The following is a 26,070-nucleotide window of genomic DNA, read 5'->3' as shown; positions in this document are numbered from 1 at the left end:
TATTTTATCACCACTCTCTGAGTCAGTGATGATGTTGCTGATGCTGTTGTTGTTATTTTACTTGCAATGATAGCTGTTACTGTTCAGCCACTTTGCTTGTTTTGTTTGTTTGTTTGTTTGTTTTTTTTATCAATATCCTCTGAGTAAGTGATGCTGTTGCTGTTGTTGTTGTTATAGTTGCAATGAGTGTTTGTTAATGTTCCCCCCCTTGGCTTGTACTTCTGTTTTCTGTTTTGTTTTGTTTTTGTTTTTTTTGTTGTTTTTTTTCTCAACACTCTCTGAGTAAGTGATGCTGTTGCTGTAGTCGTTGTTATAGTTGCAATGAGTGTTTGTTAATGTTCACAAACTTGGCATGTTTATAATCTATTTTATTTTATCAACACTCTCTGAGTCAGTGATGCTGATGCTGTTGTTGTTATTATGCTTGCAATAAGTGTTGTTAATGTTCACCCACTCTGCTTGTTTTGTTTGTGCCTTTGTTTTTGTTTATCAACACCCTTTGAGTCACTGATGCTGTTGCTGTTGGTGTTATTATAGTTGCAATGAGTGTTAATGTTCACCCACTTTGCTTGCTTTATTTGTTTGTTGCTTTTTTTTTTATCAACACCCTGCGAGTTAGTGATGCTGTTGCTGCTTTTGTCATTTTACTTGTATTTATAGTTGTTACTGTTTAGCCACTTTGCTTGTTTTTTAATCTGTTTTATTTTATCACCACTCTCTGAGTCAGTGATGATGTTGCTGATGCTGTTGTTGTTATTTTACTTGCAATGATAGCTGTTACTGTTCAGCCACTTTGCTTGTTTTTTTTTTGTTTTTGTTTTGTTTGTTTGTTTGTTTTTTTATATATCCTCTGAGTTAGTGATGCTGTTGTTGTTATTATGCTTTCAATGAGAGCTGTTACTGTTCACCCACTTTGTTTGTTTATAATCTGTTTTATTTTATCAACACTCTCTGAGTCAGTGATGCTGATGCTGATGCTGTTGTTGTTATTATGCTTGCAGTGAGAGTTGTTACTGTTCACCCACTTTGCTTGCTTATTGTCTATTTTATTTTGTCAACACTCTCTGAGTCAGTGATGCTGATGCTGATGCTGTTGTTGTTATTATGCTTGCAATGAGAGTTGTTACTGTTCACCCAATTTGCTTGTTTTGTTTTTTTATTTGTTTTTTTGTTTGTTTTTGTTTTGCTTGTTTTTTTTTATCAATACCCTCTGAGTCAGTGATGCTGTTGCTGTTGTTGTTGTTGTTGTTATAGTTGCAATGAGTGTTTGTTAATGTTCCCCCACTTGGCTTGTACTTTTGTTTTCTTTTTTGTTATGTCAACACTCTCTGAGTCAGTGATGCTGATGCTGTTGTTATTATGCTTGCAATGAGAGTTGTTACTGTTGTAGTTATGTCTGTCATTTGTCCTTGTTAGCAAGTTCTATTTGCCCTCTCTTGCCTTTTTTCAACACAGTTTCTTTCTTTGAGTCATATGGTTGCGAGATCCTCTCAAACTCCATCTCTTTATTTATTTGTTTCTTTTTTTTTTTTTTTTTTCTCATTCTCCTTCTCATAATAGCAATCACTGCTGCCACCATGCATGTAATGCTAGTTGCTCTCATTCTTTTTCATTTGCTAGTGGAAACTTTGTTTCTTCTTGTTGCTCTCTTTTCTTTCTTTTTTCTCTTTTGCAGAGGATTCGAAAAAACACAGCTCTTCCCTGCAGTTGTAAACATTCCAGGATTCCAGGATGCAGGCAGAAGAAAAACACTCTCACTAACTGTCTTCTTTTTTTTAGCATAAACCGTTGCAAACAAACACCTGAACATGTCTTCTTCACAAGAAAACAACACTGTTGTTGCCCCTTCTCCGAACTCTAAAGCGAAAAAAAAGAAAAGAAGGCAGTCACAAGAACAGAGAGACTTAAAGCTCAAAAACAAAGTCAGGGCCGCATTAGTTGCAGCGTGTGGCTCCGTAAACAGGGTTGTACCTTTCTATGGTACCAAGAAGAGGTACGCTGTTAGCTGTCCGATGCCTTTGTGCAAACATTCCTCCACAAGCATTAAAAGACACTTGACTAAAAAAGATCATTCTTGGACTTTGGATGAAGCTTCCATCTTTTACTCTGCAATGGTCAGGAAGTTTCAGCATGCTCGTCTCGAACGCAAGTCCGGCTGTCCAAAACCTTACCCCTGTTTGCAATGTTGGAAGTATTACGACCGACTGGACATACACTTGAAAGAGACTCATTTCTACGATTCCAAGACGATCAAACAAAAGATTGCAGAGGCAAAGCGATACGACAACGACAAGCTCTATGTCCCTCAATTTATTCGACCTGCCTTCTTTGGTATTAAGCCAGTAGCTGAACAAGCGTCTGCATCAGGCTCTGCATCCTCTGCTCCTGGGCCTTCCTCCTCTTTTTCTTCTCCGGTTCTTTCCTCTGATCCTCTTTTAAGCTTGCCCTCATCAGTTGCTGGTTCGTCCGAGGCTCCTTCTGCAAACCACTGCACCTCTGTAGAAAACAAAGAGCTGAACACCGAATCCGTCCTAGACTCTGATTTTAATTCCTTAAAGCACTTGGTTTCCAACTCCTCCGTCTTGACAGAAGATAAGAGACTCTTGTTTCAGCTGGACAAAGATGCTTTTCACTTTTATTACCAGTCAGCAGATGAGCTCTTCAGAGATTTTGAAAAGTGGCTTGTGGTAGCCAACAACAACACTTTGTCACAAGCAAAGATCTACAAAAATGCAGTTGTTGAAATATTGACATGTTGTGACAGCACGCTGACGCTGCACCCGAACGCTCTCACCAATTCCAACGTTTTGGAGGATAGATACTTTTCCATGCACTTTAAAAACATTCAGCTCAATTCCAAGCTGAGTGAACTTGACCAAACAAAAGCCATGTCTTGTCACACGTTGTACAACCGCCTCGTCTACCTTTGTCTCCTGTTTCGTTTCAGTGAAGCCAGGAATGTCTATTTCGGACTTTCTCATGAGGCCATCCGACGTTTGCGCTGCAAGGTGGAGGAGTTACAAAAAGTGCTGAGGCCCTTTCGTTCTTTGAGGAGGAGCCTTGTGAAAAGCAAAAAATGCATCAACATCATCAATGTCAGTTTGCTGAACGAATATGGCAAGTCTGCATACGTAAGACAGTTAGTGGAATCGATTAGAAAGCCGTCTCTTACACCGACTAGAGACAATGCTGTGTCTCTACGAAACCATCTTCTGCTCTCTGTCACTGTAATTAACAGTTTAAGAAAATCTAACATTGCTCTTTTAAACATTAGAGACTACATGGCTGCTGAGAAGAGTGAGTGTGGATATTGCATTGTGCAAGAGCGCTACAAAACAGCATACAAGTACGGAGCCAAAAACATTCTAGTGCCGAACGACTTGAAAGTGTTGATCGATATTTATTTGCTGAGATACAGAGACCTTCTTGTCAACGACTCTCACTACATGGCTGCAGACACCAAGACTGTTTTGGAGTTGAGCGACTGCTACAGGCCCCTTTTTCCATCGATGAGACCCAACAAAGACGAATGTGTGACACTCGGTGCAACTAGAGTGCCTGTTTACCAGATGGGTTCCTCTGCTATCTCCTCTTGCCTGACGTCCTGCTTCAGAAAAAGCCAAGTAAACATTCCCATGAAGCGTCTTACTCCCACTTGCATTCGCGGTTCGATAGCCACTTACTTTGCCAACAACAGCAAAGAAGATCGCGAGCGGTTTGCTACACTCTACATGAAGCACAGCAGGAACACAATGGATAGCTTTTATGTGTCCCAGTGGAACGCTGCAGAGGAGTTGCGCTTTGCCCTGGGCATCGGACAGTCCTTCGGAGTCATAGAGTCTTTGACTGTTGAAAAGTCTGAGAGACCACCAAAGAAGGAGAAGGATGTGATGGACTGGCTCCAAACTAATGCAGAGGAGTACGGTTTTCATGAGGTTGAGGACATCTTTGAGGAAGATTTAGACTCCGGTTCTGACTCTGAAGAATGTGCTGCTACTTTCAGCTGTACCACAGTGGTTCCGTTTTCTCCAGCTGTAGAAAACAATGTTCCTTTAGAGGATAGCAACGACCATGCCGTAGATTTCTTGTGTGAACCTACCTCAACTCCTGTTTCGTCTGTTCCATCTGAACAAACAATCGCTGGTCCAGTTCTTGAACTATCCCCTGCTCTTGCACAACTAGTTCCTAACGAACAAGCTGTTTGTATGGATGTAGATCAGACTCTAGCTGTTCCTGTTGGCACAGCTTGTTCTCCTCTTGCATTAACATTATTTCCTGATGAACCGGATTTTATTGAACACCATGCAAAACTTTCTCCAGTTTACTTTAATGAGCAAGTGGTTGCCAAACCTGTTTCTGCTTCTCCTTCTCAGCAAGTCGCTTTCTGTCCTTCAAAAGAGGTCTTTTCTGTTCCTCTGACTCCTAGCCTTGTTGCTTTTCAGCAAACATTGGCCAAACCCAGTTTGTTTCTTTCATCTGATCCAGTTTCAGCTGTTCCTGTCCAACAGGCTGGTACTGTTCTTGCAAAGCAGCTCTCACCTTATGCTGTTCAATCTGTTGGTAGCCTATTTAGCCAAAGTCTTGCCTCTACATCCAGAGGTAAATTCTTTTTGATTTTTGATTTTTGATTTTTATGCAAATCTCAACACGCTTTCAAAAAATGAAAATGCCCAAATCAACTCCTTGCTCTATTGTTATTGTTAGAGCTGTAAAAAAAACAAAACAAAACAAAAAAACAACACAGAAGTGTGTATGTATTTGTTGCAGGACTAATTCTGTGATTGCTTAAATGTTTATACAAGTGAATGATACTAAAACTGATTATGTTTTAGAAGTAAAAGATCCAAGAAGAAAAAAAATCAAGTTGGAAATGCCATCTTTCACTCAAGAACTCATCGGTAATGTAAAACCTAATTTATACAAAGATATATAAACACAAACCTCTTCTTGCACAATTTCAGATGGTTAACTGTTAACAAAAACTAGCCATCATTGCTAAGTGCACTTTTAGAAAGTTGTGTCTACCCGATTTCTAATGATGAAGTTAGAAACATCACCGTTAGAAATCATGCACAGCTTGTTATCATCTCTAACACTTAGAAACTGTTGATGGTTTTTATGAATTAGAAAAATGAACATGGTTTTATTTTATTTCAGGATCAACTCAGCCAAGAACAAAGGAAAACAAAGCAGAAGTTAGCCAATGCCATTTAGGTAATCTTTCAAAAACCAGTTATTGCTATCAGTGCAAACAATAAGGTCAACAAAAAAAAATAAATAAAAAAACAGAATAAATCTTGTCTTACTTCAGAACCAAATGAATATTTGATTTAATCACTTTGTGTTATGACTTGAGTTTGTAAAATTTTAGATGAAATAGTTGAAGAGCTGAATGCTTGCCCTGGCCACAACGAATGGTTCAACACCAGAAGTTTTCCACGATGTGCAGCTTTGGTGTTGGCATACATCTTGCAAGACGTGTTTACAGATGTAAGCTCAAGTTGCTCGTACAAAGATTACCTTGGCATCTTGGCAAATCATAGCAGTGACAAGCTCATTCATGTCTTGCAAAAGTACTCCTACCAAAGCCATATTAAAGACAAAATTAAAAACATGAAGCTAAAAATTCAAAAAGAGGGTAGTTTAGAAAAGTTTGTTCAATATGGCAATATCGTGAAACCATTTATGTAGTTTAGATAAGTTTGTTCAGTTTGGCAATAAAGATGGGCCTTTTGTGTAGTTTGTTTTATCTATGCTTTTGCAAATATTTTTATCTGTTTCGCTAAAGACATAATAAACAAGAAGTTCTGTTAAACTGTTCTCACATTTCTTATTTAAAGATAGTTCAAACTTTTTTTTATCTTTAAAAAAAAAAAAAAGAAGTCGTTTTGTTATTCTGTGAAAACTTTTAATAGAGTTGCATTTAGAATTACTTCTGATGTTTTTAAGAGTTTGTTAAAAAGCAAAATAATATTTCCTGTGATGTTAAACTGCATAAGTGAAATTTAAAAAAGGAAAACTGCTCCAACCATTTTTCGGAAAAAGAAATCAAAAAGTTCCTTATTTTAAAAGATCTAGACATCCATTTCTTCTTCAGCAAAATAGCGAGGCTTTTTTATGAACTCTTACTCTCTATTTTTTCATATCTTTACACAAAGGATTTTATTTAGTTCAATGTAAACATACATAGAAGTATATTATGTTTTTTTTTTTTTTTTTGTTTTTATGCAGTCTAACTTTTGTTTCACTTCTATTTTATTTTACGTTTATCTTGTATTTTATCATGCCTTATTGGTTTTTGCGTTTTGTGATGTCAAGCTGCGTAAGCTAAACTTAAAAGGGGAAAACTACGCTAACTTTTCTTTGAAAAAATATTCAAGAAGTACCTTAAACGAAAGAGAAAGCACACGAATCTTGCCATCCAATTCTTCTTCTGCAAAGTAGCGAGGCTTTTTATGTACTTTTGCTCTCTAATTTATCTCTATTTACGCAAAGGGTTTTATTTCAATGTAAACACGTATAAAAGAATACTTTGTTAAAAATAATGTTAAAGGAGTTGCGTAAAAAAAAACGTCTGAATAAAGTTTCTTTACAAAAAAAACAACTAAGAAACAAGCGCGCCTAAGAAAAACCAGATCGCGATTCACTAAGTCAAAAAACGAAAGAAACAAAGTTTAAAAGGTCTTTCTAGACAACAAATTCTATTTTTGGCAATGCAGTTTTTGTATTTATGCAACCTAACTTTTGTTTGACTTCTATTTTATTTTACGTTTACCTTGTATTTTATCTTGCCTTTTTGTGTTTTGTGATGTCAAGCTACATAATCTAAACTTAAAAGAAGGAAACTAGGCTAACTTTTCTAGTAGAATATTATGTTGTTGGTTTTGTATGCAGCCTAACTTTAGTTTCATCTATATTTTATTTTGCGTTTATCTTATATTTTATCTTGTCTTTTTGAGTTTTGTATTTTGTGATGTCAAGCTACATAATTTAAACTTAAAAGAAGAAAACTAGGCTAACTTTTCTTTGAAAAATTGTTCAAAAACTACCTTACACCGATAGAGATAGCTCACGAATTTAAAAAGTTGCATCTATTCATCTTCTTCTTCAGCAAAGTAAAGCTTTTTATGCACTTTTACTCTCTAACTTACCTATATTTGCGTAAAGGATTTTATTTAATTCAATTTAAACATAACTAGTAGAATATTATGTTGTTGGTTTTGTATGCAGCCTAACTTTAGTTTCATCTATATTTTATTTTGCGTTTATCTTATATTTTATCTTGTCTTTTTGAGTTTTATATTTTGTGATGTCAAGCTACATAAGCTAAACTTTAAAGAGGAAATTTACGCTAACCTGTCTTTGAAAAACTATTCAAAAACTACCTTTAACAAAGTAGCGAGGCTTTTTATGCGCTTTTACTCTCTAACATACCTATTTTTGCGCAAAGGATTTTATTTAATTCAATTTAAACATGCCTAGTAGATTATTATGTTGTTGGTTTTTTATGCTGCCTAACTTTAGCTACATCTATTTTTCATTTTACGTTTGTCTTATATTTTATTTTATCTTTTTGTGTTCTGTGATGTCAAGCTACATAAGCTAATGTTAAAAGAGGAAAGCTGCGCTAACCTTTCTTTGAAAAACTATTCGAAATCTATTTTTGAGATAATCTAGATTTAAAAGAGGAACACTACGCTAATTTTGCTTTGAAAAAACTCTCGAAAACTAACTTATTCGATAGAGATAGCACACAAATTTAAAAAATTGTATCTACTCATCCACTTCTTCTACAGCAAAGTACTGAGGCTTTTTATGCACTTTTATTCTCTAACATACCTATATTTGCGCAAAGGATTTTATTTAACTCAATGTAAACATACATAGAAGAGTATTGTTACCCGTTTGTTTTATGCAGCCTAACTTTAGTTTCATCTATACATTATATTGCGTTTACCTTATATTTTATCTTGCCTTTGTTAGTTTTGTGTTTTGTTATGTCAAGCTTCATAATCTAATCTTAAAAGGGGAAAACTGCGCTAACTTTTCTTTGAAAAAGTACTCAAAAAGGACCTAAATCGATATAGATAGCTCACAATTTTAAAAAGTTGCATATAGTCATCTTCTTCTTCAGCAAAGTATCGAGGCTTTTTATGGATTTTTACTCTAACTTTCCTATATTTGCGCAAAGGACATTATTTAATTCAACTTAAACATGCCTAGTAGATTATTATGTTGTTGGTTTTTTATGCAGTCTAAACTTTGTTACATCTATATTTTACGATTAACTTATATTTTATCTTGCCTTTTTGAGCTTTGTGTTCTGTGATGTCAAGCTACATAGTCTAAACATAAAAGAGGAAAACTACGCTAAACTTGCTTTGAAAAACTATTCAAAAACTACCTTTAACAAAGTAGCGAGGCTTTTCATGCACTTTTACTCTCTAACATACCTACATTTGCGCAAAGGATTTTATTTAATTCAATTTAAACATGCCTAGTAGATTATTATGTTGTTGGTTTTTTATGCAGCCTAACTTTAGTTTCATCTATATTATGTTTTAGGTTTATCATATATTTTATCTTTTCTTTTTGAGTTTTGAGTTTTGTGATGCCAAGCAACTTAAGCTAAACTTAAAAGTGGAATGCTACGCTAACCTTTCTTTGAAAATCTATTCATAAACTACCCTAGACAAAAGCTAGATTTAAAAGAGGAAAACTACACTATTTTTACTTTGAAAAAACTTTCGAAAACTACCTTAATCGATAGAGATAGCACACGATTTTAAAAAATTGCATATAGTCATCCACTACTTCTGCAGCAAAGTAGCGAGGCTCTTTATGCACTTTTTCTCACTAGTTTGCTTATATTTACGCAAAGGAATTCATTTAATTCAATCCAAACATATATAGAAGATTATTATGTTACGATTTTTTTTTTCTTTTATGCAGCCTAACATTTATTTCACCTACATTTTATTTTACGATTAACTTTTATATTACCTTTCCTTTTAGTGTTTTGTGTTTTGTGATGTCAAGCTACATAAGCCAAACTTTAAAGAGGAAAACTACGCTAAGCTTTCTTTGAAAAACTATTCAAAAACTACCTTAAACAAAGTAGCGAGGCTTTTCATGCACTTTTACTCTCTAACATACCTACATTTGCGCAAAGGATTTTATTTAATTCAATTTAAACATGCCTAGTAGATTATTATGTTGTTGGTTTTTTATGCAGCCTAACTTTAGTTTCATCTATATTATGTTTTAGGTTTATCATATATTTTATCTTTTCTTTTTGAGTTTTGAGTTTTGTGATGCCAAGCAACTTAAGCTAAACTTAAAAGTGGAATGCTACGCTAACCTTTCTTTGAAAATCTATTCATAAACTACCCTAGACAAAAGCTAGATTTAAAAGAGGAAAACTACACTATTTTTACTTTGAAAAAACTTTCGAAAACTACCTTAATCGATAGAGATAGCACACGATTTTAAAAAATTGCATATAGTCATCCACTACTTCTGCAGCAAAGTAGCGAGGCTCTTTATGCACTTTTTCTCACTAGTTTGCTTATATTTACGCAAAGGAATTCATTTAATTCAATCCAAACATATATAGAAGATTATTATGTTACGATTTTTTTTTTCTTTTATGCAGCCTAACATTTATTTCACCTACATTTTATTTTACGATTAACTTTTATATTACCTTTCCTTTTAGTGTTTTGTGTTTTGTGATGTCAAGCTACATAAGCCAAACTTTAAAGAGGAAAACTACGCTAAGCTTTCTTTGAAAAACTATTCAAAAACTACCTTAAACAAAGTAGCGAGGCTTTTTATGCACTTTTACTCTCTAACATACCTACATTTGTGCATAGGGTTTTATTAGATTCTAGTAGGTTATTACGTTGTTGTTTTTTTATGCAGTCTAACTTTAGCTTCATCTATATTTTATTTTACGTTTATCTTATATTTTATTTTGTCTTTTTGAATTTTGTGTTTTGTGATGTCAAGCTACATAAGCTAAACTTAAAAGAGGAAAGCTACGCTAACCTTTCTTTGAAAAGCTGTTCAAAAACTACCTTAGACATAATCTAGATTTAAAAGAGAAAGACTACGCTATTTTTGCTTTGAAAAATCTTTCGAAAACTACCTTAATCGATAGAGATAGCACAGGATTTTAAAAAGTTGTATCTAGTCATCCACTTCTTTCACAGCAAAGTAGCGAGGCTTTCTATGCGCTTTTACTCTCTAACATACCTATTTTTGCGCAAAGGATTTTATTTAATTCAATTTAAACATGCCTAGTAGATTATTATGTTGTTGGTTTTTTATGCTGCCTAACTTTAGCTACATCTATTTTTCATTTTACGTTTGTCTTATATTTTATTTTATCTTTTTGTGTTCTGTGATGTCAAGCTACATAAGCTAATGTTAAAAGAGGAAAGCTGCGCTAACCTTTCTTTGAAAAACTATTCGAAATCTATTTTTGAGATAATCTAGATTTAAAAGAGGAACACTACGCTAATTTTGCTTTGAAAAAACTCTCGAAAACTACCTTATTCAATAGAGATAGCACACAAATTTAAAAAATTGTATCTACTCATCCACTTCTTCTTTTTATGGATTTTTACTCTCTTATTTACCCAAATTTGCGCAAAGGACTTTACTTAATTCAACTTAAACATGTCTAGTAGATTATTAAGTTGTTTGTTTTTTATGCAGCCTAACTTTAGTTTCATTTATATTTTATTTTACGTTTATCTGATACTTTATCTTGTCTTTTTGTGTGTTGTTTTGTCAAGCTACATAAGCTAAACTTAAAAGTGGAAAAGTACGCTAACCTTTCTTTGAAAATCTATTCAAAAACTGCCTTAGACATAAGCTAGATTTAAAAGAGGAAGACTACGCTATTTATGCTTTTAAAAAACTTTCGAAAAATACCTTAATCCATTGAGGTAGTGCACGAATTTACAGTCATCCACTTCTTCTATAGCAAAGTAGCGAGGCTTTTTATGCACTTTTGCGTTCTAATTTATCTCTGTTTACGCATATGGTTTTTGTTTATTTCTATGTAATGATATACAAAAGAGTATTTTGTTAAAGATTATGCTGCAGGAGCTGCGTAAAAAAACTCTGGCGACCTTTCCTTAAGAAAAAAGCAACTGAAAGACATGTGCGCCTTAGAAAATTCAAATCGCGATTCACCAAATTAAAAGACGAAAAGAACGAACTTTAAAAGCTCTCACTAGACATTTGTGTTTATGATAGGCAATGCAGTTTTTGATTTTATGCAGCCTAACATTTGTTTCATCTATATCTTATTTTACGTTTATCTTATACTTTATCTTGCCTTTTTGAGTTTAGTATTTTGTGATGTCATGCTAAATAAACTATACTTTGCTAATTTTTATTTGAAAAAATATTCAAAAACTACCTGAATTATAAGCTAGATCTAAAGGAGGAAAACTACGCTAACTTTTCTTTAAAAAAAATATTTAAAAACTACCTTAAACATAAGCTATATCCAAAAGAGGAAAACTATGCTAACTTTTCTTTAAAAAAATATTTAAAAACTACCTTAAACATAAGCTAGATCTAAAAGAGGAAAACTACGCTAACTTTTCTTTGAAAAAATACTCAAAAACTACCTTAAACATAAGCTAGATCTAAAAGAGGAAAACTACGCTAACAATTCTTTGAAAAAATATTCGAAAACTACCTTTAAACATGATTTAAATTTAATAGATGAAAACTACGCTAACATTTCTTTGAAAAAACATTCAAAAACTACCTTTAAACATGATTTAAATTTAAAAAAGGAAAACTACGCTAACATTTCTTTGAAAAAATATTCAAAAAGTACCTTAATCGAAAGAGATAGCACACGAAATTAAAAAGTTGCATTTAGTCATCCGTTTCTTCTTCATCAAAGTAGCGAGGCGTTTATGCACTTTTTATTCTCTAAGTTATCTCTACTTACGCAAATGGCTTTTGTTTATTTCAATGTAAAACTTTTCAAAAGAGTATTTTGTTAAAGATTATGCTGCAGGGGCTGTGTAAGAAAACTCTGGTGACCTTTCTTTAAGAAAAAGCAACTAAAGTAGATGTGCGCCTAAGAAAATCCAAATTGCGATTCACTAAATTAAAAGACATATACAACAAACTTTAAAAGTGAAACTATTTTTACAAGCGTATTTGGTAAAGATGAAATGTTCTTATGACATTTTAACGTTACGAAAGGGATTTTCTTCTGTTCAAATATTTATTACAATTTAAAGTGTTAAATAATGTTACAGAAACGACCTAAAACGCCTGTTGTATTAATTTAAACGAACAAAATAGATAAAAAAAAAGAAAAACTATCATTAAAAAAAAAAAAGTAAAAAAAGAAAAGAAATAGAAGTTGAGGAAAAATAAAAATAAGAACTTCTAACAAAGAGCTCTTCTTTTTATTTTTCAGATTTTAGATGCTTAATTCCTTGAATGAAAAGTTGAACTGATGACTCACTACTAAGGTTGTTCCTAGCCTTCCGTTCTCAAACTAGGCCATTCTGAGAGGCTGTTTGATTAAGTACCGTTGATAGTAGTATCGCACGTAAGAGACTTCTAAAACTCTGATTATTAATTCCTGGAATGAAGAGATGACTTCATACTCACTAACGAGGTTGTTCTTAGCCATCCGTTCTTAAACTAAGCAAAACAGTGAAGTTGTTTGATTAAGTATCACAGTTTGCTGATTTGCACATGCACCATTGCCGAAACTGTGATGCTTGGTTCCTTGATTGGATTGAAGAAGCTCATCACCATGCATTTTACAAGCTGTCCGTTGTTATGTTTTGCAATTCAGTGGTTCTGTTTTGCAATTCATTTTCTGTTTGTTTAAGTATCATCGATGGTGGTGTCGTGCATGCAAACTTTCCGAAACTCTGATGCTTGTTTTTCTTGAATGGAGAGATGAGCTTATACTTTAGGTGACTTTTAAAACTGCAGTAATTAGTGCCTCGAATGGAAAAACGAACTCATTCATTACAGACCAAGGTTGTTCCTGGCCATCCGTTAACATATTAGGCAACAGTACAGCGAAGCTGTTTGTTTTACAAGCTTTTGTCGTTTCGAGAAATCACTACATTAAGCATTCGATGGTGATACACGACTGATGGCCAGGTTCTGATTTTCGAATGAAAAGAAGAGTCGCATCCGACCACCGGTCGGCTTTCGACGCAAAACAGCTGTACACACTCGTCCAACGATCCAGTGACTAACTGTTGCAACGAGAAAGTTAGCTTTATTTGTCGTGCAGATTGTCCGCTTTGACGTAAAATGCTAGAAATTTGCTGAACGCTCGGTTTGCGCCGCCCAAGAGTCATTCTGTTTCTGCGTTGCCAGCGTCTGTCGGCTAAATACAACTGTAGACTCCGCGCAAGCTTTTTCACCGCAAAAGTTGTACAGAGCCACACCGAAGGCTAAAATCGACTTTAAGGTCGAAGGTTAAAATCGACCCTAGAGGTTTGAAAACGACGTCACGAAATTTTCAAGACATCATCGAAGAAAATTACGGCGGCCAGATGCAACTCTTAGTACTAACTTTACTAATCTTAGTACGTTAAGCATTCCAGTCGAGAGATCAGACGTTTTTTCGTCACCTAAGAGACCGGCCGATGCGTTTGCGACGCTGCGGAAAGAAAGAAGATGGCAAACCACAGGGTTGTTACCGTAACAAACCTCCGTGAGTACCTCCATCTCGAGTGGCTTTTGAAGAAACGTTCGTTTTAAACTCAAAGGGATGGTTGTTAAAGCTCACAAACGCCTGGTTAACGATTTTCTAACGGCAGACACCGTGTTTACAATGGATACAGACCGATTAACTGAGCCCAAAGCGCAAGATCTATCAGAAAACTCCTCTAGGTCGATGCAACGAGACGACTAGACACGTGCGTCTAAAGGCATTTTACAATTGAAGGACGCCCCTCGTGGGCCCTTTAACCTTAACACTAAACTCCTGCTTGATATCCTCGTCCCCAGGTTTCCAAACCGTAACCCCAACCCCCTCTAATCCTAACCCCCTTACCCTCTAACTCTCCCCCCTCAAAAAAACAAAAAACATAAAAAAGCAAACAAAACGAAAAAAAAACTTGCTTCCCTCCTCACTTTTAGCTCTAGGATGCAACACCTTTTTGCCGCCCTCCGCTAGAAGGGAGTAGGGAGTAACGAAAGCTTGACATCAAAGTAGCGTTTCGTATGAGATTTGTTTGCCAAAATTTGAGCGTTTTTAAAAAAGCCAAGACTTCGTCAGAGGGGTTTCTTCTTTTCTCCTAAAGCTATCGATCGATTAAAAAGCTCAAAGCAAAGAAATTCAAAACAAAATACAAAAACGGGAAGTTTTAGTTTCTGCACCACAAGCCAAGCACTAGTTCAAACTGGAGATAATAAAAGGAAATCGAATGATCTCACTTCTCAAACCACTGAGCTGCCATTGGTCGGCAGTCTCTTGTTTGGAGACCATTGAGCTGCCATTGGTTGGCTGTTTAATCGTTGCGATTGGTCGGCAGTTTTATCGTTGGAGACCATTGAGAGATATAAAAGGAATTTTTTTTTTGAGCACAACATTAAACGTTAAATCGTTAGATGTTGTTATAAAGGCACCATTAGAATGCGATGTCCTCAAATATTTTCCTCGATATTTTAATAAGTAAACAAAAACAAAACTAAGTCTTGCAACTGGCGAAAACTTTCAATAAGCAAACAAAGCAACAACTTTCCTTTCGAGTTTTTTACATTTTAAACAAAAGACAAACAAAGAAAAAAAAAAAACAAACAAAAACAAAAACAAAAACAAAAAAACAAAACAAAAACAAAACAGAAAAGGGAGAATGAGTGAGTCGACTGATTTCGCTCAACTGTCTTAAACGAGAAGTCATAAACGTTTGCTTGTGCCAGCAAGTTGCAAATTAAGTTGTAAATGAACTGCACCGCAAAAACTTAACCACAGTTTATTAAGCATATTAAGCCTTTGCTGACATGTTAAGACATTTTAAGCCTTTGCTATTATCATGAGGCTTTTGCTCCACGAGCCAAAAAAGTACGCTAGAGTTGACAAACTGCATCGCGGTCGAAAAGTGTAATTACGCCAACACTTTTATCCGTTTTAAGCATTTCGTTTTCGCACGAACAACAATTAAAGCAGCTCGTTGAGCTTAACGACGTTCGTATTTTTTTTCGAAGCCAAAACTTCGGCTATAAGTAGAATGAAGAGGCACTTCGAAAAACAACAAAGCTGTTCGCAGTCGATAGCAACGAGCGACAACATCTCTGCGAGTCTGGCATCAAGGTAAACAGTTTTTTTACATTTTCATTTGTTAGTGCCACTTTTGCGTACATTATGTATTCAAAAATTTGTTGCTGACGCTAGATTTTTCGTTTTCAATGAACAACAGTTGCAACCTCTAGCCGTTTGCTAAAACAGCTTGCTAGGACAACCAAATCAATCATATGTTGTGAAAATTTCTTTTTGTTCAACTGACTAAGGAAGATCGAGCGAACGCTTTTTTTTTTATAACTTGTTTGTATCATATTGCTATTAAGAAAACAGCGTTGTGTATACTAAACGTGACATAATTGGCAATTATCCGTAACTAAAAATAAGATAGAAATTACAAACTTGATACCATATTTTAATTACTCTAACAAAACTAGACGTCATCGCGTGAGAAAATAAATGTTCATAACACATAACCTATTTTTTTGTTTTTTTTTTCTTCTCTTTTTTCCTTTTAATCTCTTTTCTTTCGTCCAAAAAGCGTTTTGATTTTTGCCTCGCCACAAGCGATGAAATCGATAAAAAAACCTGCTCGGACATTCTCAATTCTCAACAACAAAAGCAATCAAAGTTCTAGCTCTCGAGCACGTGCGCCGACAGGTTGATGAAACCGTTCAAATATGCTCGATCGCTAGAATTTAAAGAAAGAAACAAGCCAGAAACAAACCAAAATAAAAAAAAACAAAAACAAAAATGGACATCTTTAGAACGCTTAAATTTTATAAAATATTTTCCTCTGCGTTTTTAACCAGCTAAACTGTCGTAAAGTTTTTTCGGTGCAGTTCATTTAAAAAACTTAGTTTTCAACTTTTAAACGTTTTAGACTTCTCGTTTAAGGCAGTCGAAAGAAATGAGTCGACTCACTCTCTCTCTCCCTATTCGGTTTTGTTTTTGTTTATTTGTTTTTGTTTTTTCTTCGTTTGCCTTCGTTTGCCTTTGTTTGCTTTTGGAAAAGTTGTCGCCATGCGAGACTTAGTTTTTTTTTTTTTTTGCTCAAATTGAGCACAAGTGAGTTTCTAGTCTTGAAAGTGTGCAAAGTGTGGGCCAATCTGGTGGCTGGAGTGATGACACGTGAATGCTGGAAATTCCAGACTTTGAGCGGATTCAGCGTACATAGAAAGAAAATGTAGCATTCACGTGGGTCTCTCCTAAGCGTGCCATTGGTCGGTCTGCTGTCCTTAAGTACCCCCCTCCCCCCCCTCAACGTCACGTTTGCTCAACTTTCTCGGTCTTTGGCGCCCAGAGAAAGCTTGAGGAAGGATAAAAAATGGCGAGGTTTCGGTACTGCGTTTTCTGTTTTTCTTATTTGTTTTTGTTTGTTTGCTTGTTTGTTTGTTTGTTTGTTTGTTAATTTTTTTAATTTTTTTTTTTTTTTGTTTGTTTCGTTCGTTTGTTTGTTTGTTTGTTTCGTTTGCTTCGTTTGTTTTGTGATGTTTTGTTTTCCCTTCTTGATGGCACAAAACAGAAGCAAACAAGACTTTCGGTTATATTCGGTTATATTCGGTTCAATAAAAGTTTGTTGGTTTCTGCACAACAACAACAACAACCACAACAACAAAAGTCCCTCTGTCCCTCAAAAGCAGTTTCTCCTCTGTCCTAAAGAAGAGCCTCTTTGTAATCGATCTTGTCTGAATGCAGCTCTCCTTTTGCCTACAGGTTTTTATTCCAACCCTTTTGTTGTTGTTAGTGCCATGTTGTTGTTATTGTTATACTCTGTAAAAGCAGTTGTTGCTGTTGTACTTGTTTGTTGTTTCTAAAGACACTGTTGTTGCTGCTGTTAGCGCTGTTAGTAATCACCCACTTGGCTTGTATTTTTGTTTCTTGTTTTTGTTTTTTGTTTTATTTATAAACACTCTCTGAGTAAGTGATGCTGTTGCTGTTGTTGTTGTTACAGTTGCAATGAGTGTTTGTTAATGTTCCCCCACTTGGCTTGTACTTTTGTTTTCTGTTTTGTTTTGTTTTTTTTTTGTTTTTGTTTTTTTTTTCTCAACACTCTCTGAGTAAGTGATGCTGTTGCTGTAGTCGTTGTTATAGTTGCAATGAGTGTTTGTTAATGTTCACCAACTTGGCTTGTTTATAATCTATTTTATTTTATCAACACTCTCTGAGTCAGTGATGGTGTTGCTGTTGCTGTTGTCGTTATTATGCTTGCAATGGGAGTTGTTACTGTTCACCCACTTTGCTTGTTTTGTTTTTATTTCTTTATTTTATCAACACCCTTTGAGCCAGTGATGCTGTTGCTGTTGTTGTTGTTATAGTTGCAATGAGTGTTGTTAATGTTCACCCACTTTGCTTGTGTTTTTGTTTTTGTTTATCAACACCCTTTGTGTCAGTGATGCTGTTGCTGTTGTTCTTATTACAGTTGCAATGAGTGTTTGTTAATGTTCACCAACTTGGCTTGTTTATAATCTATTTTGTTTTATCAACACTCTCTGAGTCAGTGATGCTGATGCTGTTGTTGTTATTGTGCTTGCAATAAGTGTTGTTAATGTTCACCCACTTTGCTTGTTTTGTTTGTGCTTTTGTTTTTGTTTATCAACACCCTTTGAGTCACTGATGCTGTTGCTGTTGGTGTTATTATAGTTGCAATGAGTGTTAATGTTCACCCACTTTGCTTGCTTTATTTGTTTGTTGCTTTTTTTTTTATCAACACCCTGCGAGTTAGTGATGCTGTTGCTGCTTTTGTCATTTTACTTGTATTTATAGTTGTTACTGTTCAGCCACTTTGCTTGTTTTTTAATCTGTTTTATTTTATCACCACTCTCTGAGTCAGTGATGATGTTGCTGATGCTGTTGTTGTTATTTTACTTGCAATGATAGCTGTTACTGTTCAGCCACTTTGCTTGTTTTGTTTGTTTGTTTGTTTGTTTTTTTTATCAATATCCTCTGAGTAAGTGATGCTGTTGCTGTTGTTGTTGTTATAGTTGCAATGAGTGTTTGTTAATGTTCCCCCCCTTGGCTTGTACTTCTGTTTTCTGTTTTGTTTTGTTTTTGTTTTTTTTGTTGTTTTTTTTCTCAACACTCTCTGAGTAAGTGATGCTGTTGCTGTAGTCGTTGTTATAGTTGCAATGAGTGTTTGTTAATGTTCACAAACTTGGCATGTTTATAATCTATTTTATTTTATCAACACTCTCTGAGTCAGTGATGCTGATGCTGTTGTTGTTATTATGCTTGCAATAAGTGTTGTTAATGTTCACCCACTCTGCTTGTTTTGTTTGTGCCTTTGTTTTTGTTTATCAACACCCTTTGAGTCACTGATGCTGTTGCTGTTGGTGTTATTATAGTTGCAATGAGTGTTAATGTTCACCCACTTTGCTTGCTTTATTTGTTTGTTGCTTTTTTTTTTATCAACACCCTGCGAGTTAGTGATGCTGTTGCTGCTTTTGTCATTTTACTTGTATTTATAGTTGTTACTGTTTAGCCACTTTGCTTGTTTTTTAATCTGTTTTATTTTATCACCACTCTCTGAGTCAGTGATGATGTTGCTGATGCTGTTGTTGTTATTTTACTTGCAATGATAGCTGTTAGCTGTTACTGTTCAGCCACTTTGCTTGTTTTTTTTTTGTTTTTGTTTTGTTTGTTTGTTTGTTTGTTTTTTTATATATCCTCTGAGTTAGTGATGCTGTTGTTGTTATTATGCTTTCAATGAGAGCTGTTACTGTTCACCCACTTTGTTTGTTTATAATCTGTTTTATTTTATCAACACTCTCTGAGTCAGTGATGCTGATGCTGATGCTGTTGTTGTTATTATGCTTGCAGTGAGAGTTGTTACTGTTCACCCACTTTGCTTGCTTATTGTCTATTTTATTTTGTCAACACTCTCTGAGTCAGTGATGCTGATGCTGATGCTGTTGTTGTTATTATGCTTGCAATGAGAGTTGTTACTGTTCACCCAATTTGCTTGTTTTGTTTTTTTATTTGTTTTTTTGTTTGTTTTTGTTTTGCTTGTTTTTTTTTATCAATACCCTCTGAGTCAGTGATGCTGTTGCTGTTGTTGTTGTTGTTGTTATAGTTGCAATGAGTGTTTGTTAATGTTCCCCCACTTGGCTTGTACTTTTGTTTTCTTTTTTGTTATGTCAACACTCTCTGAGTCAGTGATGCTGATGCTGTTGTTATTATGCTTGCAATGAGAGTTGTTACTGTTGTAGTTATGTCTGTCATTTGTCCTTGTTAGCAAGTTCTATTTGCCCTCTCTTGCCTTTTTTCAACACAGTTTCTTTCTTTGAGTCATATGGTTGCGAGATCCTCTCAAACTCCATCTCTTTATTTATTTGTTTCTTTTTTTTTTTTTTTTTTCTCATTCTCCTTCTCATAATAGCAATCACTGCTGCCACCATGCATGTAATGCTAGTTGCTCTCATTCTTTTTCATTTGCTAGTGGAAACTTTGTTTCTTCTTGTTGCTCTCTTTTCTTTCTTTTTTCTCTTTTGCAGAGGATTCGAAAAAACACAGCTCTTCCCTGCAGTTGTAAACATTCCAGGATTCCAGGATGCAGGCAGAAGAAAAACACTCTCACTAACTGTCTTCTTTTTTTTAGCATAAACCGTTGCAAACAAACACCTGAACATGTCTTCTTCACAAGAAAACAACACTGTTGTTGCCCCTTCTCCGAACTCTAAAGCGAAAAAAAAGAAAAGAAGGCAGTCACAAGAACAGAGAGACTTAAAGCTCAAAAACAAAGTCAGGGCCGCATTAGTTGCAGCGTGTGGCTCCGTAAACAGGGTTGTACCTTTCTATGGTACCAAGAAGAGGTACGCTGTTAGCTGTCCGATGCCTTTGTGCAAACATTCCTCCACAAGCATTAAAAGACACTTGACTAAAAAAGATCATTCTTGGACTTTGGATGAAGCTTCCATCTTTTACTCTGCAATGGTCAGGAAGTTTCAGCATGCTCGTCTCGAACGCAAGTCCGGCTGTCCAAAACCTTACCCCTGTTTGCAATGTTGGAAGTATTACGACCGACTGGACATACACTTGAAAGAGACTCATTTCTACGATTCCAAGACGATCAAACAAAAGATTGCAGAGGCAAAGCGATACGACAACGACAAGCTCTATGTCCCTCAATTTATTCGACCTGCCTTCTTTGGTATTAAGCCAGTAGCTGAACAAGCGTCTGCATCAGGCTCTGCATCCTCTGCTCCTGGGCCTTCCTCCTCTTTTTCTTCTCCGGTTCTTTCCTCTGATCCTCTTTTAAGCTTGCCCTCATCAGTTGCTGGTTCGTCCGAGGCTCCTTCTGCAAACCACTGCACCTCTGTAGAAAACAAAGAGCTGAACACCGAATCCGTCCTAGACTCTGATTTTAATTCCTTAAAGCACTTGGTTTCCAACTCCTCCGTCTTGACAGAAGATAAGAGACTCTTGTTTCAGCTGGACAAAGATGCTTTTCACTTTTATTACCAGTCAGCAGATGAGCTCTTCAGAGATTTTGAAAAGTGGCTTGTGGTAGCCAACAACAACACTTTGTCACAAGCAAAGATCTACAAAAATGCAGTTGTTGAAATATTGACATGTTGTGACAGCACGCTGACGCTGCACCCGAACGCTCTCACCAATTCCAACGTTTTGGAGGATAGATACTTTTCCATGCACTTTAAAAACATTCAGCTCAATTCCAAGCTGAGTGAACTTGACCAAACAAAAGCCATGTCTTGTCACACGTTGTACAACCGCCTTGTCTACCTTTGTCTCCTGTTTCGTTTCAGTGAAGCCAGGAATGTCTATTTCGGACTTTCTCATGAGGCCATCCGACGTTTGCGCTGCAAGGTGGAGGAGTTACAAAAAGTGCTGAGGCCCTTTCGTTCTTTGAGGAGGAGCCTTGTGAAAAGCAAAAAATGCATCAACATCATCAATGTCAGTTTGCTGAACGAATATGGCAAGTCTGCATACGTAAGACAGTTAGTGGAATCGATTAGAAAGCCGTCTCTTACACCGACTAGAGACAATGCTGTGTCTCTACGAAACCATCTTCTGCTCTCTGTCACTGTAATTAACAGTTTAAGAAAATCTAACATTGCTCTTTTAAACATTAGAGACTACATGGCTGCTGAGAAGAGTGAGTGTGGATATTGCATTGTGCAAGAGCGCTACAAAACAGCATACAAGTACGGAGCCAAAAACATTCTAGTGCCGAACGACTTGAAAGTGTTGATCGATATTTATTTGCTGAGATACAGAGACCTTCTTGTCAACGACTCTCACTACATGGCTGCAGACACCAAGACTGTTTTGGAGTTGAGCGACTGCTACAGGCCCCTTTTTCCATCGATGAGACCCAACAAAGACGAATGTGTGACACTCGGTGCAACTAGAGTGCCTGTTTACCAGATGGGTTCCTCTGCTATCTCCTCTTGCCTGACGTCCTGCTTCAGAAAAAGCCAAGTAAACATTCCCATGAAGCGTCTTACTCCCACTTGCATTCGCGGTTCGATAGCCACTTACTTTGCCAACAACAGCAAAGAAGATCGCGAGCGGTTTGCTACACTCTACATGAAGCACAGCAGGAACACAATGGATAGCTTTTATGTGTCCCAGTGGAACGCTGCAGAGGAGTTGCGCTTTGCCCTGGGCATCGGACAGTCCTTCGGAGTCATAGAGTCTTTGACTGTTGAAAAGTCTGAGAGACCACCAAAGAAGGAGAAGGATGTGATGGACTGGCTCCAAACTAATGCAGAGGAGTACGGTTTTCATGAGGTTGAGGACATCTTTGAGGAAGATTTAGACTCCGGTTCTGACTCTGAAGAATGTGCTGCTACTTTCAGCTGTACCACAGTGGTTCCGTTTTCTCCAGCTGTAGAAAACAATGTTCCTTTAGAGGATAGCAACGACCATGCCGTAGATTTCTTGTGTGAACCTACCTCAACTCCTGTTTCGTCTGTTCCATCTGAACAAACAATCGCTGGTCCAGTTCTTGAACTATCCCCTGCTCTTGCACAACTAGTTCCTAACGAACAAGCTGTTTGTATGGATGTAGATCAGACTCTAGCTGTTCCTGTTGGCACAGCTTGTTCTCCTCTTGCATTAACATTATTTCCTGATGAACCGGATTTTATTGAACACCATGCAAAACTTTCTCCAGTTTACTTTAATGAGCAAGTGGTTGCCAAACCTGTTTCTGCTTCTCCTTCTCAGCAAGTCGCTTTCTGTCCTTCAAAAGAGGTCTTTTCTGTTCCTCTGACTCCTAGCCTTGTTGCTTTTCAGCAAACATTGGCCAAACCCAGTTTGTTTCTTTCATCTGATCCAGTTTCAGCTGTTCCTGTCCAACAGGCTGGTACTGTTCTTGCAAAGCAGCTCTCACCTTATGCTGTTCAATCTGTTGGTAGCCTATTTAGCCAAAGTCTTGCCTCTACATCCAGAGGTAAATTCTTTTTGATTTTTGATTTTTATGCAAATCTCAACACGCTTTCAAAAAATGAAAATGCCCAAATCAACTCCTTGCTCTATTGTTATTGTTAGAGCTGTAAAAAAAACAAAACAAAACAAAAAAACAACACAGAAGTGTGTATGTATTTGTTGCAGGACTAATTCTGTGATTGCTTAAATGTTTATACAAGTGAATGATACTAAAACTGATTATGTTTTAGAAGTAAAAGATCCAAGAAGAAAAAAAATCAAGTTGGAAATGCCATCTTTCACTCAAGAACTCATCGGTAATGTAAAACCTAATTTATACAAAGATATATAAACACAAACCTCTTCTTGCACAATTTCAGATGGTTAACTGTTAACAAAAACTAGCCATCATTGCTAAGTGCACTTTTAGAAAGTTGTGTCTACCCGATTTCTAATGATGAAGTTAGAAACATCACCGTTAGAAATCATGCACAGCTTGTTATCATCTCTAACACTTAGAAACTGTTGATGGTTTTTATGAATTAGAAAAATGAACATGGTTTTATTTTATTTCAGGATCAACTCAGCCAAGAACAAAGGAAAACAAAGCAGAAGTTAGCCAATGCCATTTAGGTAATCTTTCAAAAACCAGTTATTGCTATCAGTGCAAACAATAAGGTCAACAAAAAAAAATAAATAAAAAAACAGAATAAATCTTGTCTTACTTCAGAACCAAATGAATATTTGATTTAATCACTTTGTGTTATGACTTGAGTTTGTAAAATTTTAGATGAAATAGTTGAAGAGCTGAATGCTTGCCCTGGCCACAACGAATGGTTCAACACCAGAAGTTTTCCACGATGTGCAGCTTTGGTGTTGGCATACATCTTGCAAGACGTGTTTACAGATGTAAGCTCAAGTTGCTCGTACAAAGATTACCTTGGCATCTTGGCAAATCATAGCAGTGACAAGCTCATTCATGTCTTGCAAAAGTACTCCTACCAAAGCCATATTAAAGACAAAATTAAAAACATGAAGCTAAAAATTCAAAAAGAGGGTAGTTTAGAAAAGTTTGTTCAATATGGCAATATCGTGAAACCATTTATGTAGTTTAGATAAGTTTGTTCAGTTTGGCAATAAAGATGGGCCTTTTGTGTAGTTTGTTTTATCTATGCTTTTGCAAATATTTTTATCTGTTTCGCTAAAGACATAATAAACAAGAAGTTCTGTTAAACTGTTCTCACATTTCTTATTTAAAGATAGTTCAAACTTTTTTTTATCTTTAAAAAAAAAAAAAAGAAGTCGTTTTGTTATTCTGTGAAAACTTTTAATAGAGTTGCATTTAGAATTACTTCTGATGTTTTTAAGAGTTTGTTAAAAAGCAAAATAATATTTCCTGTGATGTTAAACTGCATAAGTGAAATTTAAAAAAGGAAAACTGCTCCAACCATTTTTCGGAAAAAGAAATCAAAAAGTTCCTTATTTTAAAAGATCTAGACATCCATTTCTTCTTCAGCAAAATAGCGAGGCTTTTTTATGAACTCTTACTCTCTATTTTTTCATATCTTTACACAAAGGATTTTATTTAGTTCAATGTAAACATACATAGAAGTATATTATGTTTTTTTTTTTTTTTTTGTTTTTATGCAGTCTAACTTTTGTTTCACTTCTATTTTATTTTACGTTTATCTTGTATTTTATCATGCCTTATTGGTTTTTGCGTTTTGTGATGTCAAGCTGCGTAAGCTAAACTTAAAAGGGGAAAACTACGCTAACTTTTCTTTGAAAAAATATTCAAGAAGTACCTTAAACGAAAGAGAAAGCACACGAATCTTGCCATCCAATTCTTCTTCTGCAAAGTAGCGAGGCTTTTTATGTACTTTTGCTCTCTAATTTATCTCTATTTACGCAAAGGGTTTTATTTCAATGTAAACACGTATAAAAGAATACTTTGTTAAAAATAATGTTAAAGGAGTTGCGTAAAAAAAAACGTCTGAATAAAGTTTCTTTACAAAAAAAACAACTAAGAAACAAGCGCGCCTAAGAAAAACCAGATCGCGATTCACTAAGTCAAAAAACGAAAGAAACAAAGTTTAAAAGGTCTTTCTAGACAACAAATTCTATTTTTGGCAATGCAGTTTTTGTATTTATGCAACCTAACTTTTGTTTGACTTCTATTTTATTTTACGTTTACCTTGTATTTTATCTTGCCTTTTTGTGTTTTGTGATGTCAAGCTACATAATCTAAACTTAAAAGAAGGAAACTAGGCTAACTTTTCTAGTAGAATATTATGTTGTTGGTTTTGTATGCAGCCTAACTTTAGTTTCATCTATATTTTATTTTGCGTTTATCTTATATTTTATCTTGTCTTTTTGAGTTTTGTATTTTGTGATGTCAAGCTACATAATTTAAACTTAAAAGAAGAAAACTAGGCTAACTTTTCTTTGAAAAATTGTTCAAAAACTACCTTACACCGATAGAGATAGCTCACGAATTTAAAAAGTTGCATCTATTCATCTTCTTCTTCAGCAAAGTAAAGCTTTTTATGCACTTTTACTCTCTAACTTACCTATATTTGCGTAAAGGATTTTATTTAATTCAATTTAAACATAACTAGTAGAATATTATGTTGTTGGTTTTGTATGCAGCCTAACTTTAGTTTCATCTATATTTTATTTTGCGTTTATCTTATATTTTATCTTGTCTTTTTGAGTTTTATATTTTGTGATGTCAAGCTACATAAGCTAAACTTTAAAGAGGAAATTTACGCTAACCTGTCTTTGAAAAACTATTCAAAAACTACCTTTAACAAAGTAGCGAGGCTTTTTATGCGCTTTTACTCTCTAACATACCTATTTTTGCGCAAAGGATTTTATTTAATTCAATTTAAACATGCCTAGTAGATTATTATGTTGTTGGTTTTTTATGCAGCCTAACTTTAGCTACATCTATTTTTCATTTTACGTTTGTCTTATATTTTATTTTATCTTTTTGTGTTCTGTGATGTCAAGCTACATAAGCTAATGTTAAAAGAGGAAAGCTGCGCTAACCTTTCTTTGAAAAACTATTCGAAATCTATTTTTGAGATAATCTAGATTTAAAAGAGGAACACTACGCTAATTTTGCTTTGAAAAAACTCTCGAAAACTAACTTATTCGATAGAGATAGCACACAAATTTAAAAAATTGTATCTACTCATCCACTTCTTCTACAGCAAAGTACTGAGGCTTTTTATGCACTTTTATTCTCTAACATACCTATATTTGCGCAAAGGATTTTATTTAACTCAATGTAAACATACATAGAAGAGTATTGTTACCCGTTTGTTTTATGCAGCCTAACTTTAGTTTCATCTATACATTATATTGCGTTTACCTTATATTTTATCTTGCCTTTGTTAGTTTTGTGTTTTGTTATGTCA

The 26,070-nt window shown here is 35.2% G+C and overlaps 2 protein-coding genes across 4 annotated transcripts; both read left to right on the top strand.

The window, feature by feature from the left end:
* Window positions 1-1,148: 1,148 nt before the first annotated feature.
* Window positions 1,149-5,739, top strand: LOC149892727 (uncharacterized). The gene is made up of 4 exons (XM_090080144.1): window positions 1,149-4,599; window positions 4,833-4,898; window positions 5,158-5,214; window positions 5,372-5,739. Exons 1-4 carry the CDS (start codon window positions 1,809-1,811, stop codon window positions 5,689-5,691), a joined length of 3,234 nt encoding a protein of 1,077 aa, XP_089936270.1. The 5' UTR covers window positions 1,149-1,808; the 3' UTR covers window positions 5,692-5,739.
* Window positions 5,740-16,524: 10,785 nt separating this feature from the next.
* On the top strand, window positions 16,525-23,806 carry LOC149892726 (uncharacterized). 3 transcript variants are annotated; one of them, XM_090080143.1, is made up of 5 exons: window positions 16,525-16,591; window positions 19,854-22,673; window positions 22,900-22,965; window positions 23,225-23,281; window positions 23,439-23,806. In XM_090080143.1, the coding sequence occupies exons 2-5, from the start codon at window positions 19,883-19,885 to the stop codon at window positions 23,756-23,758; spliced, it is 3,234 nt and encodes a 1,077-aa protein (XP_089936269.1). In that variant the 5' UTR covers window positions 16,525-16,591; window positions 19,854-19,882; the 3' UTR covers window positions 23,759-23,806. The 3 variants fall into 3 exon arrangements, with proteins under 3 accessions (XP_089936269.1, XP_089936267.1, XP_089936268.1); XM_090080141.1 differs by having other exon boundaries at window positions 16,525-16,597; XM_090080142.1 differs by lacking the exon at window positions 16,525-16,591 and having other exon boundaries at window positions 18,849-22,673.
* Window positions 23,807-26,070: the final 2,264 nt, after the last annotated feature.

Source organism: Hydra viridissima, unplaced genomic scaffold, assembly GCF_058129835.1.
Source record: "Hydra viridissima isolate aposymbiotic clone 2 unplaced genomic scaffold, HvirCarnegie_v1 scaffold_2, whole genome shotgun sequence".
In the NCBI taxonomy this organism is placed as follows: domain Eukaryota; kingdom Metazoa; phylum Cnidaria; class Hydrozoa; order Anthoathecata; family Hydridae; genus Hydra; species Hydra viridissima.
This window is presented reverse-complemented; position numbering and strand designations above follow the sequence as displayed.

What these genes read in the sequence shown, in the direction of transcription:
- LOC149892727 (XM_090080144.1), top strand. Translation starts at nt 1,809, where the DNA reads ATGTCTTCTTCACAAGAAAACAACACTGTTGTTGCCCCTTCTCCGAAC. An exon ending in TTTCACTCAAGAACTCATCG is followed by an intron (nt 4,899 to 5,157) that starts GTAATGTAAAAC and finishes ATTTTATTTCAG; the next exon opens with GATCAACTCAGCCAAGAACA. An exon ending in AGTTAGCCAATGCCATTTAG is followed by an intron (nt 5,215 to 5,371) that starts GTAATCTTTCAA and finishes GTAAAATTTTAG; the next exon opens with ATGAAATAGTTGAAGAGCTG.
- LOC149892726 (XM_090080143.1), top strand. Translation starts at nt 19,883, where the DNA reads ATGTCTTCTTCACAAGAAAACAACACTGTTGTTGCCCCTTCTCCGAAC. An exon ending in TCTTGCCTCTACATCCAGAG is followed by an intron (nt 22,674 to 22,899) that starts GTAAATTCTTTT and finishes ATTATGTTTTAG; the next exon opens with AAGTAAAAGATCCAAGAAGA. An exon ending in AGTTAGCCAATGCCATTTAG is followed by an intron (nt 23,282 to 23,438) that starts GTAATCTTTCAA and finishes GTAAAATTTTAG; the next exon opens with ATGAAATAGTTGAAGAGCTG.